The 16,885-nt window shown below is 45.4% G+C and overlaps 1 protein-coding gene across 1 annotated transcript in view; it reads right to left on the bottom strand.

Annotated features, from left to right (window-relative positions):
- LOC121293181 (protein kinase C-binding protein NELL2-like) overlaps positions 1-16,885 on the bottom strand; it is a 296,910-nt gene that overhangs the window by 92,362 nt on the left and 187,663 nt on the right. Inside the window, exon 15 of the mRNA XM_041215961.1 lies at positions 6,593-6,688. Within this exon, the coding sequence (XP_041071895.1) occupies positions 6,593-6,688 (96 nt within the window). The remainder of the gene's footprint in view (positions 1-6,592; positions 6,689-16,885) is intronic.

Below are 16,885 nucleotides of genomic sequence, written 5' to 3' on the forward strand. Positions count from 1 at the left end.
TCAGTCCAGCACTAGGCAAATGTCCCCTGCCTATCACTTTATATAGACACTAGATTCCAGAAATTGGTTTATGCACCATACAATTAAATACACACCCACAAGAACTAACTGAACTGTCAATAGCATTGAATCTGTGGCCTAGATTTTGTGATTGGCATTATTTCTTGACCAGAGGTAGACCCTTTCTATCTTCCATCTTCCCTGCTGCAAAGCCAAAACCAGCTGTACCTTCTTGCTCTTTTCCCTGTTGAGTTCTTCAATGGTAGCTACATTTACTGGACTAGCTGGTAGCCTCTTGTATAGGTTAGGAATTATTTTATGTGAAGTACATATTCCTTAACTTCTCCATCACCAAGACCACCTATTTCCACCTCTGTAATATTATCCATCTCCACCCCTGCCTCATCTGAAACCCTCATTCATATTCGCAGCATGGGCCATTCATCTGCCATTCCAGTGTTTATTGGCTCCCAGTGCACCAACACCTTTTGAATTTTAAATTTTCACCCTTCAATTTTCAAATCCCTGCATGGACTCACCCCTTCCATCATCTTCAGCCCTGCAGCACTCCAAGATCCCTCAAATTCTGGGTTCTTGTGCATCCTGATGTCCATCCACTCATCATCCCTTGCCCCTCCTCCTCCCACCATTGACAGCCACACCTACAGCTCTCAAATTTTCTCCCTAAATCACGACACTTCTCTCTCCTCCTTAAAACCTACATCTTTGACCAAGCATTTGGGCACCTGTCCTGAGTGTCCTCCTTTGATGTCAATCTTTTTACCTGACTGCACCCTTGTGGAGTGTCTTGAGATATTTTATGTTAAAGGTGCCAGATAAATGCAAGTTGTGCATTGTTGTTGCTGTTGTTGAACTCGTTATTCCAGGCTCTTCCTAAGTCAGAATTGGGAACCAGGATCACCATGCTTTTCCTTCTGTAAGGTATTCAGATATCTGCCTTTTTTTCAATGTCCAGAACCCTAACTCTGGATCAAGACTCGAGCTTGCTGCTCCAATCCAGTTTGATCTGGCAGCATGTAACACGTAATGCAACCTGATTTTGCCCGTTGGGTTCAATATCCCAACCCAAATATTTTGTTTGATTCCTTACATGTATGTACCATGATGGAAATTGAAAGGATAATCTAATCTTTCAATAATTTAGGGATCAGTCCTTTTAATCCTTCCATTTTGGCTGAAGGTCAGCTGAAATGACAGATATGATAGTGAGCTAACCGCATCCTTCATTGTGCAACATGCTGCCCTGGAAATGGAAGCAGCCAGCAGGAGGGCAACAACAAAAGCTTCATTCTACTCAGCTACCCAAATGCAAAATGACAGCACTGGCAAGGCAGCAGGTGTGATATTCCACTTGATTTTTTTTTTAAAAACAGTTTACATTTTTGTGTGTTGACACTAGTGATGCTACTATCACAGTGCGAAATCAAAGTAAGCGGCATGTGTAAATAGCATCAGCAATCCATTTGTGCAATCATTCAGTCTCTGTAGGTCTCTTTGGACCAAATCTCTTTCTTGAGATCAGGAAGGCCATTAATAAATATTAAAAACGTAAGTGTCACTGATCAATCCCCTGGGAATCACTGGTGACAGCTGCTCAAGTTGGGCTACTGGAATTGATAAAATGACCTTGGTTCCAATTAGCTAGCTAATTTGTTTTCAATCTAAACTATTTTCTTTCTTGCTCTCATTTCACTTGAATAGCATATCTGTTGTGAAGTATCATTATTGCTTTCAAGATGCAGAATGCAGATCATCTACTAATTACATTTATATTAATCTCTTAATTCCTCTAATCTTTTAGACTATTGCTTTAAAAGTGTCTAATTACAGGATTTGCTGTATTATATAATTTTTACACAAGACTCCATGCTATTGTTTCTCTAACACTATCTCTTCAATTATAAGATACTTATACAGAATAATGCTGTCCAATTATGATTTGGTTCAGTGTACAACGAAGATCTTTCTTCATTCAAACTGCTAATGGCCCTACTGATGTGATCAGACAAGTCATTAGGTTACGTCGGATTATTTCAGGAGAGTGTGGCCCAAGACAAAAACTAAAACTAACAAGTTTTAGCATATTGTATTTATTGATTTATTTTACAAAATAGGTAAAAAGGGAGCTTTGCATTATGTAGCCCCTCTCATGGCCCCCTTTCATGACCATGGGGCAATCCAAAGTGCTATACAACCACTGAGCACTTTGACATGGGTAAAATTTTTGGGCTGGTGCACGCCCGACCCGACTGAGCGTAAAATGACGCGCGATGACGTTGGGCGAGCATCCTGACATCATCGCGCACTCACGCGATATTTCGGTCGGTGGGTGTGCGCCAGAGTCAACAGTGCGCCTGCTGACAATTAAAAGGCCTATTAGGGCCATTAAAAAGTTATTTTTGCTTGTTAACACTATTGTTTTCTCTTTGTGATAAGTTCTTTTGCTTCACACATTAAAAGCAGATGTGTGACCATGGCCGAAGGTGCCTCATTTCTTCTGCATGTATATGGTTGACAAAAGTGTAATGAGTGATATGTTGGACATTCAGTTTTATTTACAAGGCCCTTAGTTAGTGCTGCTGACCTGGCAGATTTTGCACTTGGGTGTCGAGTATTGAGCCTATAGCCCAGGCTTGTCCTGGAGGTCCATCTGTGGTCTGCTAGCTGAAGAGTCATTGAATTAAAGCCTCCCGGGTGTCCCTGCCTCCCTGGAGTAGTCCTGGATCAGTGTCTACCCCCTCAGCATTTCCCTATGCATGCTCATCCTCGGTGCAGCCGCAGCCACTGCGTTGATGTCTTCATCGTCCACTGTGTCCCCCCTTTCCAGCGCCAGATTGTAGAGTGCAGCATGCAACCACTATCACCGACACACGATCTGGGGGGTATTAGAGTGCGCCCCCTGAACGGTCCAGGCACCAGAAGCGCATCTTGAGAAGACCGATGGTTCTCTCCACCACAGCCCTTGTGGAGGCGCGGCTCCTATTGTACCGCTGCTCAGCTTCTGTTCTGGGATGGCAGAGAGGTGTCATGAGCCACCTTCTGAGGGTATAGACCTTGTCACCCAGCAGCCATCCATCTAGCCGGGCTGGAGCACTGAAGAGTCCCAGCACCTGGGAGTGTCTGAGGATGTAAGTGTTGTGGGAGCTGCCTGGGTACCTTGCACAGACTTGTAGAATCAGCATCCTGTGATCACACACTATCTGCACGTTCATGGAGTGGAAGCCCTTCCTGTTGACGAAGGCACCGGGCTCACCTGCTGGTGCCTTGATGGCCACATGTGTACAATCTATAGCACCCTGGACACGGGGGAAGACAGCAATGGCCGCAAAGCGTCTGGTTCATTGTGTCTGACTTGCCTGGTCGCAGCGGAAGTGGATGAAGGTCAATACCTGTCAGAACAGAACGTCTGTAACCTGCTTGACACAAGTGTGTACAGCTGATTGGGAGACACTGCAAAGATCACTCACCGACCCCTGGAAGGAGCCGGAAGCATAGAAGTTGAGGGCAACTGTGACTTTCAGAGCCACTGGCATGGGATGTCCAGCCACACAGTTAGGGGAGATCTCAGGGCCAATCATCTGACAGATATAGTTGACTGTCTCCCTTGAGAGATGGAGCCTCCTTCAGCACTGCACCTCAGACATATTGAGGTAACTGCTTCACTGCCTGTATACCCTGGCAGCAGGATAGTGGCAGCTTCTGCGGCCTCTTCCACCTTGGTCTACCTCTTGGCCCTGCCCCCCTTGTGCCTGCACCTGTCCTCCCAAAAGTGGCTCCCCTGGAGGCTGAATGTGCACTCCTGGCCTCCTCCCCCTTCTAGCCCTCCCTTCCTCCTCAGAGGTGCTGCCTTGAATGGACAGATCAGCTCCCATTCCCAGGCTAAGGGAAGGCTTCCTGAAACCTGCAGGCCTGGAAAAGATTCCTCAGCGCAGAGTGCTGACCTGGAGGTTAAGAGTCCAGAATAAGCAGCTGGGATGCATTTTGAAGTACTGCAGATCACACAGGCAAGTTTGAAAAACTTTCTCCAATAAATAAATCACAGAGCAGATTCACGGCCCCACTGAGCCCTCTTATCCCGCCCGTGGATGAAGTTAATACAAATGTCCCCTACCCGCCTGCCCATTGTGCCCGTGTGCCGACCCAAAGATCACACAGGCGCCAAAAAAGCAGCATCGATTGAACGCTAAAGGGCCTTAAGTGGCCTGTTAATTAATGGCGGGCACGTGTCGGACTTCATCACGCGCGCGCCCAATGAAATATCAAGCTCGCCCGATGTCACCGCGTGTCATTTTACACGCTGATGTGCAGGGCTCGACCCCACACATCAAACGGAAAATTCTGCCCTAATTTTTCATTAGTAACAGAGTCTCATGAGGGGATTTGTTTTATAACATTTATAAAATGTTTTTTTTTTAAACCTGTTTATCTCCTTGAGGCAGCTCTGTGCCTCAGGGAGATTTGCAAATGGCATTTGCTCACAGCTCGCCCTGCTCGCAAACCCCCCCACCCACATAGGCAGCTCTGAGCGCTGAAGCTCATGTTTCACGCTGGGCGGGCCTTAAGGGGTCTGCCAGTGTGAAATTGCCTTCCGGCCCCGATCGCGGGCGACGGTCAGCTTCCCAACCACCCCCGCCTGCCCACCCCTACCGATTCCGACCGACATGGGTGAAATTCTGCCTCATGTGTAGTCGCAATATAAAAAACACTACATGTGTTGATGGTAAACCCGTTTGATCTCTCATATACTTTCTGCATGGCCAGTTTCAAAGCCCAGCTGCTTCTGGCGGGGAAGGTGGGATCTAAAAAATCTAAACTATATTGTCATGAGCCACTTTTGCAATTTTTCTCAGCAGACTTGGGGAATCTCCTACTCGTACAATATGGCTGGAGTGATTGGAAAGGAGAGACGTGCAGGAAAAAGCATTTGTACCGCATTACTACTGCAAAAGATTCAGATCGAACGGAATCTGCCAAAGAGATCGCATTCAGATAAATTTGCTTCAACCTTAGCCCTCATCTCCCTTGCAATGATTCAGAAATCCACTTCTGCTATCAAGTGGAAATTGCACAATTGTCAATAATTGACTCTGGCTCAAACTGTAAAGAAAAGCTTTGCTTACTTCATTTAATATGTCCTAATTTAAATTAAATTGTATAGTGTAGGTGGTGATATTTTTACTGACAAAAATAAGCAAATAAGCTCCTGATTATGTTTTTTAAGGCTTTCTTCTGAAAGAATTTAATGAGGAGGTAGACAGATTTTTGAAATATCGGGGAGTTGAGGGTTATGAGGAGCTGGCACAATAGAGGTGTTGAGGCCTGGGGCAGATCAGTCATGATCTTATTGAATGGCAGGGCAGGCTTGAGGGGCCGAATGGCCTACTCCTGCTCCTATTTCTTATGTTCTTCAACAATTTTCTTTACACAAATGAAATAGAACATTGAATACAGTGTTCATAGCCATCTGCTGTCCGCTAAGATATACTTATCACAGGTAATTAGTTGAACACCATTCTTGAGAATGTTTAGCATTTGCAGTGGAATTAGCTGATGGCTTATTTTATTTTAATGTGGTAAAAGGTTGCTGCAAAATAAGAATAGAATAATAGAATTTGGTTCAACTATTACAGGCATTTAGGAATTTTGAATGCTGAGTTTGCTCAGACTGACAGTGAGATTCTCATAGTCCGTAATAACCACACCTCCCAAGTAAAACTTATTACAACTCTTATCAAACTTGGTGCTGGAGTTATGTTATTTCTGTGCCTCCTGACTGCCTTTCACTGAAAGACGGATCTCTAAGCCCTGTTTACAGCCCCTGACATTCATTTCTTGTGTATTTCCATCAGAGCTGCACCGAAAAGTGAAGTCTGAACAATACAAAGGGGTTTACACTGACTTCTTGGTGGATTAAAGCCTCTAACCTGTTGACCTCAATGTGCACCTGGGCTGCAGAAATCCAAACCCATGTCAGGCTACACGAGGAGAATTTCTAACCAGAATCAGCCTCGGGGAAACTGTCAGTGGATAGAGCAGGCAGATCATTTAATAACTCCTGCAACACCAACATGGTCAAAGCTCAGTATAAATTTCAGAGGAATCACATTCAGTTGTCTCCGAGCTGGCAATATAATCAGGCTGTACTCTGGCAGTACTCTATTACCAGTCAGTCACAAGTATGCTTCAGCAGCTGGTTAAATCAATGGATCACATCATAGTAATGAGGTGGTTGACAGATTAGTCCTGTTTCAATTAATTTTGGGCAGTAAAATCTCTCACTAATCTTCAAGCAAAACCATCCTGACTGTTGGATTGCTGATGTGAGGTATTATGGTGCAGCTTTCCATAATCATATTTATATATGAATCGAACTGTAAGGTAAGTGAAATATAGCATAAAATCTATAGGTCATGGTTTGATGCAGAATTATATGATATACAAACCTGGAGGGGCGAGACATACGGACCAGCGCAATCACTATTCAATTCTTTGCAGAGCTAGAATAAAAGCACTTGTCTGACGATACCTATCACATCCTTGAAATACTGCGTAAAGCAGCTCCTCTGCTTACCCGTTTCACAAAGTTGTCCCGTGAATCCTTGTGGACATGCACAGAGGTTGGGAGCAATGCAGGTGCCTCCATTCCTGCAGCCATCTTCACAAAACGCTGGTGAAGACACCAAAGAATTTTTAGCATGACATTTCCAGTAATTACCCTCACAGCAAACAACAGATTGATTTCATCCATTAAAGCGTTAGCGTGGGTGAGGACCTAGAATTAATTTTTCAATTAAATTACAAACCTACAATTACATTGCCAACAATTAAGCGCATGTGTTGGCACCTACTTAGAAAAAGTCATGGAAATCCCAAATGACTTTAATAAGGGATGAGTTTTCATACTCTCAAACTTTCCTAGTGGGGCCAGGAGAAAGACGCATGATCCCAAAAAGGGAAGTTGCACACTTGCATGATAGATGATAGGGCCTCAGGTAGACAACTGCGGAGCAGTTTGTCCAGAGCAAGTATCCTATTCAGTCAGTTGCTACAATAGCATTGGTGTCTTATTTATGAGCTAGGCCCCTGATTTTGCACATATTTATGAGGCTGCTGTCTTGGTCAGGTTGGTGCCTAAGCCACTGAGGTAAACAGTCGTGTGAAAACAGCCCCGGGGAAGGTAATGAGCGATAAATGTATGGCTTTGATTTTTAACTCCTGCTCTGCTCAGTTTCCACAAGGATGATAGAGTTAAAACTCCATTTTGTATTTTGGGCTTTTCACACTTTAGGATTAATAAATAAAGGTATTTCTAATGTTTGAATAATATTATTATGTTTTAGCTTCACAACGCATAAGCTGAAAATAAACAAACCTAAATATGCAGGGAAGTGGGACTTCTGGAGCCTACCCTTAGCCTAAAAGTTAAACGTTTTAAAAATAATCAGGCAATAAATAAATGTTTTAGAACCAACAACCATGTGACTTCTAACCAGTGACGATCATTAAATTTGATAAGCAGGAGCTGCTTCTATCAAGTAATCAACTGGGTTGACAAGGTATTTGAACTGTTCTTTTATGCAGGGCTTGGGTGCAAGGTTGTTAATTGGAAATCTTCTGATTAAAAAGCTATTCTCGGCTAATAATGTTCTTAATGTCTGCATTTATTCGATGGAGAAAACTCAAGTGTGATACAGAAATAAACGCGAATAATTTGAAACTTAGGTAAAAACTTTCCCAGCGGCGAGCAAGCGTAAAATGTCGGACGGTGAGGCTGGGCGGGCGTCCTGACATCACCGCGCGTCCCGACATCACCGCGCGTCACTTAGTTTGTCAGTTCTGCGGGCGCACAGCCGAACTGTCAAAAGCCTATTAAGGCCATTAACAAAGTGATTAAAGTTGTCAAGAATGCTGCCCGTCCAACCTTAAGGGTTGAGGTTTCACGAAGGGTTCATTAATTAAATAAAAATTTTTGAAAAAATTAATGGACACGTCCCAGCTCATGTGACAGTTTCGTCTGAGGGGACATGTCCTTAAAATTTTTTTTTCACCTTTATTAAATTTTACAGAATTTAAACTAATCTCCCTGAGGCACGGAAGTGTCTCTGGGAGATTTCTGCGCTCTTGTGCGTCACGCTGGGCGGGCCTTAATTGACCTGCCCACATAAAATCAGGGGCACTGATCGGGTTTGCGCTCGCTCCTGCCCGCTCCACACAACCCCGCCCCAGCACGGGGGAAATTCAACCCTTATAGTCAAAATTGGAAACCCTGGAAATGTTGAATTAATTAATAAGCATCTAAGAGGAATTTTGATTTATTTAAATAAAAAGAAAGAAAGACTTGTATTTAAAAAGCACTTTCCATGACCCGAGGGCATCTCACGGAGCTTTATAGCCAATGAAGTAGTTTTTGAAGTGTAGTCGCTGTGGTAACAAGGGAAACGCAGCAGCTCAACATATTCTCACAAACAGCAATGTGATAATGATCAAATAATCCGTATTTTGTGATGTTGATGGAGGGATAAATATTGACCAGGGATAACTCCCCTGCTCCTCTTCTAAATGGTGCCGTGGGATCCTATACACCTACCCGATCAGGCAGATAGGGCCTCGGTTTAACATCTCATCTGAAAGACAGCACCTTCGACAGTGCAGTGCTCCCTCAGTACTGCGTTGGCGTGTCAGCCTTGATTTTTGTCCTCAAGCCCTGGGACTTGAACATAAAACCTTGTGATTCAGAGGTAAATATACAACCAACTGGGCCACGGCTGACACTAGGGGCAAAATTTTTGATTCCCGTTGTGACAAGAGGGGCACTTAATTTGATGGAGGCAAAACATCTGTTTCCCTATGACAGGAAATCCATGCGAATTTTGTTCTCCCAGCTTTCGTGGTGGGTCAGGTTTCCTGACGAACTATGTCAGGAGCCCCATTTGCATTAACTAGTATCTCATGCATGCTAATTAAAAGGCCACCTCACCAGAATTACGTTCATCCTCCAAATTAAGATCCCCACCAGTGAGAATTTAGAACATATTTCAGTTTTACAGCTGCATATAAGTGGAGTGCACCTGGTGAGCTTCACCTCTTCCACAACCATGAGGTCAGCAGATATTGCTTTCTCTTAGACTCATAGCCTCACAGACGTTTACAGCACAGAAGGAGGCCATTCAGCCCATCGTGCCTGTGCCTGTGAAAAGATCTGATTACACTAATCCCATTTTCTAGCGCTTGGCCCATAGCGCAGGAGGCTATGGCAACACAAAGTGACTATCTAAATACTTCTTAAATGTTACGAGTGTTTCTGACACAACCACCTTTTCAGGCAGTGAGTTCCAGACTCCCACCACCTTCTGGGTGAAGAAATTTCTCCTCAACTACCCTTTTTGGCTTCTGACTCTTACCTTAAATCTATGTCCCCTGGTTATTGACCCCTCTGCTAATGGAAAATGTGCCTTCCTATCCACTCTATCTATGCCCCTCATAATCCTATACACCTCTATCAGGTCCCCTCTTAACCTTCGCTACTCCAAGGAAAACAACCCCAGCTTATCCGATCTATCCTCATAGCTCAGACCCTCCAGTCCAGGCAGCATCCTGGTAAATATCCTATGCGCCCTCTCCAGGTGGGGACCTCACATAACGTCACTCGAGTGCCAGTAGCAATTGCTGTGCCAAGGCTGGAAACAGGAGGCAGGTGAAGTCTGGAAGTGTGGGAGGTTGAGGGTGGGTGGGGGGTGTGCAGAAAGAGTGTCTGGGCAAGTTGGGGGGAGAAGTCCGGGTAAGTGGGGCTGGGGGGGGAGAATGTCCAGGGAAGGGAGGGGGCGTGTCTTAGATGGTGGCATCGACGATGGGGTCCTGAGGGGTGAACTCAGGGTACTGGTGATAGGAGGGAACCATCACAGTCAGAGGGGGGAGTGGGATGCAGTCAGGCGGCAGGTCCAAGGTGAACGTCTGGTAGGTGAAAGTCTCACCGGGGGTGGGGGGCGGTCACAGAGGGGAACACATTTAGAATATTGTGAGCAATTTTGGGCCCCGTATCTCAGGAAGGATGTTCTAGCCCTGGAGAGGGTCCAGAGGAAGTTCACAAGAATGATCCCAGGAATGAAAGGCTTAACATATGAGGAAGGTTTGGTCTATACTCGATGGAGTTTAGAAGGATGAGGGGGGATCTGATTGAAACTTACAGAATACTGAAAGGTCTGGATAGAGTGGACGTGGGGAAGATGTTTCCATTAGTAGGAGAGACTAGGACCTGAGGGCACAGCCTCAGAGTAAAGGGAAGACCTTTTAGAACAGAGATGAGGAGAAACTTCTTTAGCCAGAGAGTGGTGAATCTATGGAACTCATTGCCACAGAAAGCTGTGGAGGCCAGGTCATTGAGTATATTTAAGACCGAGATAGATAGGTTCTTGATTGGTAAGGGGATCAAAGGTTACGGGGAGAAGGCGGGAGAATGGGGTTGAGAAACTTATCAACCATGATTGAATGGCAGAGCAGACTCAATGGGCCGAATGACCTAATTTCTGCTCCTATGTCTTATGGTCTTAACTAGACAGGTGGTTCAGATATCGGGAGGGGGTAGGGTCAGGGTGGGCATGAGATCGGTCTGAGGGGAGGGGAGGCATGTGGAAGTGGACCGTGAAAGGGTCCAGGGAAATGGGGGGAGGAATGGTGATGTTAGTGTGTGGGGGTGTTGGTGGGTGACAGGGAGGGTGGTGGAGCGAGTTTGAAAGGTGACGTGCACCACCTTTCAAATCTGACCTTGACCACACAGTTAGTTAGTCAGTGAGATCCCTCGAGGTGGGAGGAGGGTCTTTTTTGGATGGGTGGAGTTCAAAGTCAGCACAAGCGACCGACTAAAGGGCCACCCTAATAATTATGAGGCAGCTGGAAGTCAACCATGCTCGGTTATGTTCTCCTCTCTCTGGTGATGCCCACATCAATATCCCAGCAAGGGCTGAAGCTGCTGTTCATTCTGTACCATTGGCCATTGGCAGGGAGGCAGGTGCCTCCAAGACGCCCAGCTGGTGGACAGCAGCCAATTCACGACTCTAAACATTTATCCTCCTGCATGGTCATGGCTGACAAGGGCTTATGCGATTAGTCTTTCTATGCTGCCAAGGCAATGGTCTCTCTATAGAGTCTCAAGGGTAGTGGAGGCAAGCGCAACAGTGTCAGTGGGAGGCTTCTTGTACATGGCACTTATCACCCTGGTCACAGAGTAATGTCTCCATATATGAATGGGAGGAACACCCATTTCTGGTCATCCAGGGTTTCCTCTACTTGGAAGGGGTGAGGTGGGGCTATCATGTGTTTTAAAAACCAAACTCACCTTGTGTGGAGGGCAGAGGTCAGGAGCTTCAGCTCCCAATGAACCTCGGAGCTTTTGCATGTGTGCAGATTGGGGGCAGGCTGCACATGCCCAGTTCTACATTTTCTCTTTCTCTAGGCCCTGCGCTCCTGTGCAAGAAGGAGAATGGTGTAAATACCCAGGTCAAGTGACTAGTAGGGGAGTGCCATGGAAGGCTAGAGTCCCAGGCAAAGACAGGGAGAGGTCCCAAAGGGAAGAGCAAATGAGGAGAGGTCCCAAAAGAACAGTTCCAGAGAGGGGACAGGGACAGGGACAGGACAGGGACAGGGAAAGGTCCCTGTTCAGCTAATGAGAGGAGCAGGGAAACAGGTTCCAAATGGCTATGGGCAGCAGACATTAAGTGAAAAAGGCAGCCACTGGGGCCCTTTGGAGTAGTAGCGTTGTGCTCAATGTGGCTGAAGGTCTGAAGTTGTGCCTGTAATTTGGTGCTCAAGTGAAGACTCAGGAATCCAGGGGAATAGAATCTCAGGAGGCAAGATTCAAAACCCTGCAAGGTGGGCTGTCATTGATGCCGTCCAAGTCTGGTAATTGAAGAGGGCTCAGGAGAAGCCCTGAAGATCCAAGAAGGCAGCAGAAGGTTGGTGAATCCATGCTGTGGGCCACTGGGGCAAAGGTACCCCTTTGGAGCAGTAGTGTTCTGCTTAGCTGAAGAGTTGAAGTTCTGCTTATGAGTTGGTGCCTGAACGCACACTCGGGAATCCTGGGGTATGGAATCTTTGGAGACAAGATTGAAACCCTGCGAGGTGGGCTGTCATTGATGCTGTCAGAGTTGGAGCAGCTTTTGGAGATAATTCCAAGATTAGATCTTCAAAGCTAAAGACTGGAAACCCTCATGAGAGAGTTTTAGTGAGATTGGTTGACTCTCACTGTTACTGATATCTGGGTGGGTTGTTGAGAAATCCATGGACTCTGTCTTGGTTGCATCTGCCATTTATTGTGCAGTGTGATATGTTCAACCACAGTTGATTTGTTAATTCACATGTAACTCGTACTAACCCTGAATGTTAGAGTATAAGAGAGATACTGTAAATTGTTTTATCTTTCTTACCATATATAGTAAAGTTTACTTTTATTTGTTCAAAACCTTGGAATCTTGTAGCTTTCTTCACTGAGCAAGTGTCTTGAATCCCAAACTTTGTTTACTTTAAACAAAAAGTTATTGGTTCCTAACCAGATCTGACCAATAACTTGGAAGTCTAGCCTAGGATCATAAGGTGGAGGCCAAGCAAAGGGCTTAGCACGAGCCTGCTGTCTTTGGAGGTAAACCTGTAAAGGACATGCTCACTAAATGTATCACATCAATTCAGTCACACATCCACTGAGGTGTCGATGCTGCAGACAATCCTGTCTTGGTAATGGCTCTCATCCAGATGAGAAGATGGAGGGCCTTTTGCTGGTTGGCACAGGGACAGGGGGAGCAAGGACCTGAGCAGCAAGACGCAGCAGGGCCTCTAGAAGGTCAAGATGCTGGTGAACATGGATCACCGCAACCATGAGCATTGACCTGACCATGGTGTATCATTGGAGGTGACCTTATCTAGAGATGAGCGAAATACAATGCTGGAGGCAGCACCTCCAATAGATATAGATCTGCTGACTATTAACTATGTATTCCACAATACGCATTTCTCTTACGAGCTAAACACTCAGGGCTCAAGGCACAGCGAGATCCAAGACCCTACCGACATGAGGTAGACATTTTCTAGATGATTGTTTGAAATTAGGATATTATGAAAATCATTGATGAGAGTATTAATATTTGCACAAAATGCCGTAAAGCAAGAGGAAAGGCTTTCAGCAATAAATAAATATCCTGCAGAAGATAGGGAACCACAATCGAGGTAAGTACGACAGATAGTGGGAAACCTCACTGTAAAGGGATTAAATGAAAGACATGGGCTGGAGGGGGAGGTTACTGGGGAAACATTGGAATGAAAAGCTGAGGCCTATCAAGTACACAACAATGCTTGGCGAGCAGCAAATTTTTACAATGCGGAAAGCCTGAGATCAGCCTCCAACTCAAGTTGACCACATTGATGCTCCATGACAGCACCAGTATTTAACATCAACTGAGTAATTCCAAAGTGATAGCTCTCCAGTGAGCTGCACTGGGGGGAGAAAAGTGGAGATTTCTAAGAACAGTTGCAAATAATTAAAAATACTATATGCAATGAGGCCCCCACCCCCCCCACACAAATGATCTCTACAATTCCTATACAATGAAACCACATGTCCATCTGCATAATTGCCTTTTCAAAAGGAATAAGCCATGGTAAAGGTCTTATCTTGATTGAGCTTTCATGTGCATCCTGCCTCGGAATTTGATCTTGGCACTCTTTTCATTTTTTTTCAATGGCATGCAGCAAGCCTCCTTATCAACTCTGCACTTTTCCCTGAAGACCATTGCATCAAAGGAGGAGAAGAGACTCTGCAGTGACATGTTTGCATTTGCCGGGGCTTTCCCTATTTAGTTATTGCTGCCTGCCCATCCTAATTGTTACCACAAGTTACATGGTTCCACACAGCTGGAGAAGGCTGTCACTGTGGTACTAACAGCAGTGTAAAGTAGTTACTGGGATCCACAACTAGCCAAAGCAATCCATTCAGGTGGAAAGTTTATGACAGGATGAGCAAAGAGTCATAATACAGTGCAGAAGATGGCCATCTGTCCATTGTGCCTTTGCCAGCTGTTTTTGAAAAAGCTTTCAGTTAATCTCACTTCTTTTCCCTATCGTCTTTTCTTTTTTCTAATATTTATCCAATTTTCTTTTTATTTTGAAAGTTATTCTTCAATCTGCTTCCACCAACCTATTTCAGACGCGCATGCCAGATCATAACAACTTGAAATAAATTCCCCTCTTCTCTCCCTGATTCTTTTGTCAGCTGTCTTAAATCTTACTGACCCTTCTGATAGCAGAAACAATTTTGCCTGATTTACTCAACAACGTGTTTGCAAAGTGCCTTTCAAAGTAGTAAAATGACCCAAGGCACTTTGCAGGAGCATTATAAAACAAAATACACACTCAAAATTCCTCAACCCTTACACCTAGTAAATCTCCCCTGAATCTCCTCTGCTTTAAGGAGGACAATCTTGGATTATCTCATCCAACATAACTGAAATCCCTCATCCTTGGTATCATTCTGATTAACCTCTGCTGCCTCTCCAAAACCTACTGGGCCAGAAGAAGGTGCCCACTAAAATATCTTGCTGAAGAGAATTGGATAAATGCTTGGGGCAGAACTTTCGGGTTGGTGAGCAGGGGTGGGGCCCACTGGCCGATGTGTAAAATGACGCACGGTGATGTCAGACATGAGTCCCAATGTCACCGCACGTCATTTAGATTTCCAGTTCGGCAGGCATGTAGCCGAGTCAGCTGCGCGCCCGCCGAACTGTCAAAGGCCTATTAAGGCCCGTTAAAAACTAATTAAAATAGCTAAATGAGCTGCCCATCCAACCTTAATGTTGACCGGCAGGCGAGGAGCCCAGGCGGCCTTTGCATTTTTCATAGAACCTCATCCACAGGCGGGATGAGGTTTCATGAAGATTTTAGAAATTAAATAAAGTTTATCATTAATGTTTCTTGATATGTCCCAGTTCATGTGACACCATCACATGAGGGCATGTCTTAAAATATTTTCTTTCCTTTATTAAGCTTTTAAAAACTTTAACTAACCTCAGTGCCTCAGGGAGATTTCTGCGTTCTTTTGCGTGCGTGCACGATAGAATGCTGGCCCTGACTCAAGGAATTCCCCCCCCCCACCGCTCGCTCGCACAGGGAGCATTTAGCCTTAATTGGCCCGCCCATGTAAAATGGTGGCACGGACCCGATCGGGGGCGCCAATCAGGTTGGTGCCCACCCCCACAGAACCCTCCCCCGCCCCCCCCCCCCCCCCCCCCCCCCCCCCCCCCCCCCCCCCCAGACAGGGGGAAAATTCTGCCCTTGAAGGGGAACATTTTCCAGGGCTCTGGGGAAAGGACCAGGGAATAGGGCTAATTTTACAGTTCTTTCAAAGAGTCAGCTAGGCACAATGGGCTAAATGGATGGCTCCCCAGGAGTCTAAAGAGTGCTCAATATCAATCTGCTGCCAGAGAGAAGGGAAACAAAGCCAGGAATGAGATACAGCCCAAAAGGAACTAGTGAAGCTGAAAATGAGTGGGATAAGCTCTTGGCTAAAGGGGAATAGCAGAGGTACAGGGAATGGTTTGGCTGCAGTGTTCAAACTTCAAACTACTGAAAATACCCCTGCCTGCTCCCTGCTCAAACTATTGTTTGGATTCTCCATTAGCATCTTCTCAAACAGGAAAATGTATGAAAGCAAGGACGCTTCCAAAATAATTTTTATCAATTTAAACATTCAGCAGTCAATTTCAAGGAATCTAAACATTGGGAATGCAGTGTGTCTATGTACCAAACAGATAAGAATTTGGCCTTTCATATGATTAACCCCTCCAGCACTATTCAGCCAAGTCCACTTGTCAGAGAAGTATAGCATTCAATAAGATCTATTTGATAAACTCTTTCAGGGCTTTTTATATTTATTCATTTACTGGATATTGGCATCACTGGCAAGGCCAGCACTTATTGCCCACCTCTAACTGCCCTCGAGAAGATGGTGATGAGCTGCCTTCTTAAACTGCTGCAGCCTTGTGGTGTTGATACACCCACAGTGCTGTTAAGAAGGAGTTTCGGGATTTAGACCCAGCAGCAATAAAGCAGTGGTGCTATAGTTTCAGGTCAGGATGCTATGCCACTTGGAAGGGAACTTGAAGGTGGCAGTGTTCCCATGCACCTGATCCTTTTGTTCTTTTAAGTGGTAGAGGTCATAGTGTTGGAAGGTGCTGTTGACAAAGTCGAGCTGAATGCTGTTGGAGTTGCAGTCAAACAGGCAAGTGTTCCATCATATTCCTGACTGTGCCTTGTAGATGGTGGACAGGCTTTGGGGAGTCAGGAGGTAAATCAGTCACCACAGAATACCTGCCTCTGACCAGCTGTTGCGGTCACAGTATTTTTGCGGCTGGTCCTGTTGAGTTTCTGATCAATTGTGACACTGCCCCACCCACCTGCTCCCACCATACCCCATCCCCCGACAAGGATGCTGATGGTCAGGGAATTTAAGGTATTGCCATTGAATGTTTAGGGAAGGGGGATAGGCTGTCTCTATTTTTGGAGTTGATCATTGCCAGGCACTTATCTGGCATAAACGCTATTTGCAACTTATCAGCTGAAGCCTGGATGTTGTCTAGTTCTTTCTGCATGTAGACATGGGCTGCTTCAGTATCTAAGGAGATGCAAATGGAACTGAATACTGTGCAATCATCCGCACTTCTGACCTTATGATGGAGGGAAGGTCTTTGTTGAAGCAGCTGAAGATGGTTGGACCCAGGAAACTGCCTTGAGGAACTCCTGTAGTGACATTCTCTGGCTATGCTGATTGACCTGCATCAACCACAACCATCTTCCTTTGTGCTAGGTGCGATTCCTCCAACCAGTG

Source organism: Carcharodon carcharias, chromosome 21 (assembly GCF_017639515.1).
Source record: "Carcharodon carcharias isolate sCarCar2 chromosome 21, sCarCar2.pri, whole genome shotgun sequence".
Taxonomy (NCBI): Eukaryota; Metazoa; Chordata; class Chondrichthyes; order Lamniformes; family Lamnidae; genus Carcharodon; species Carcharodon carcharias.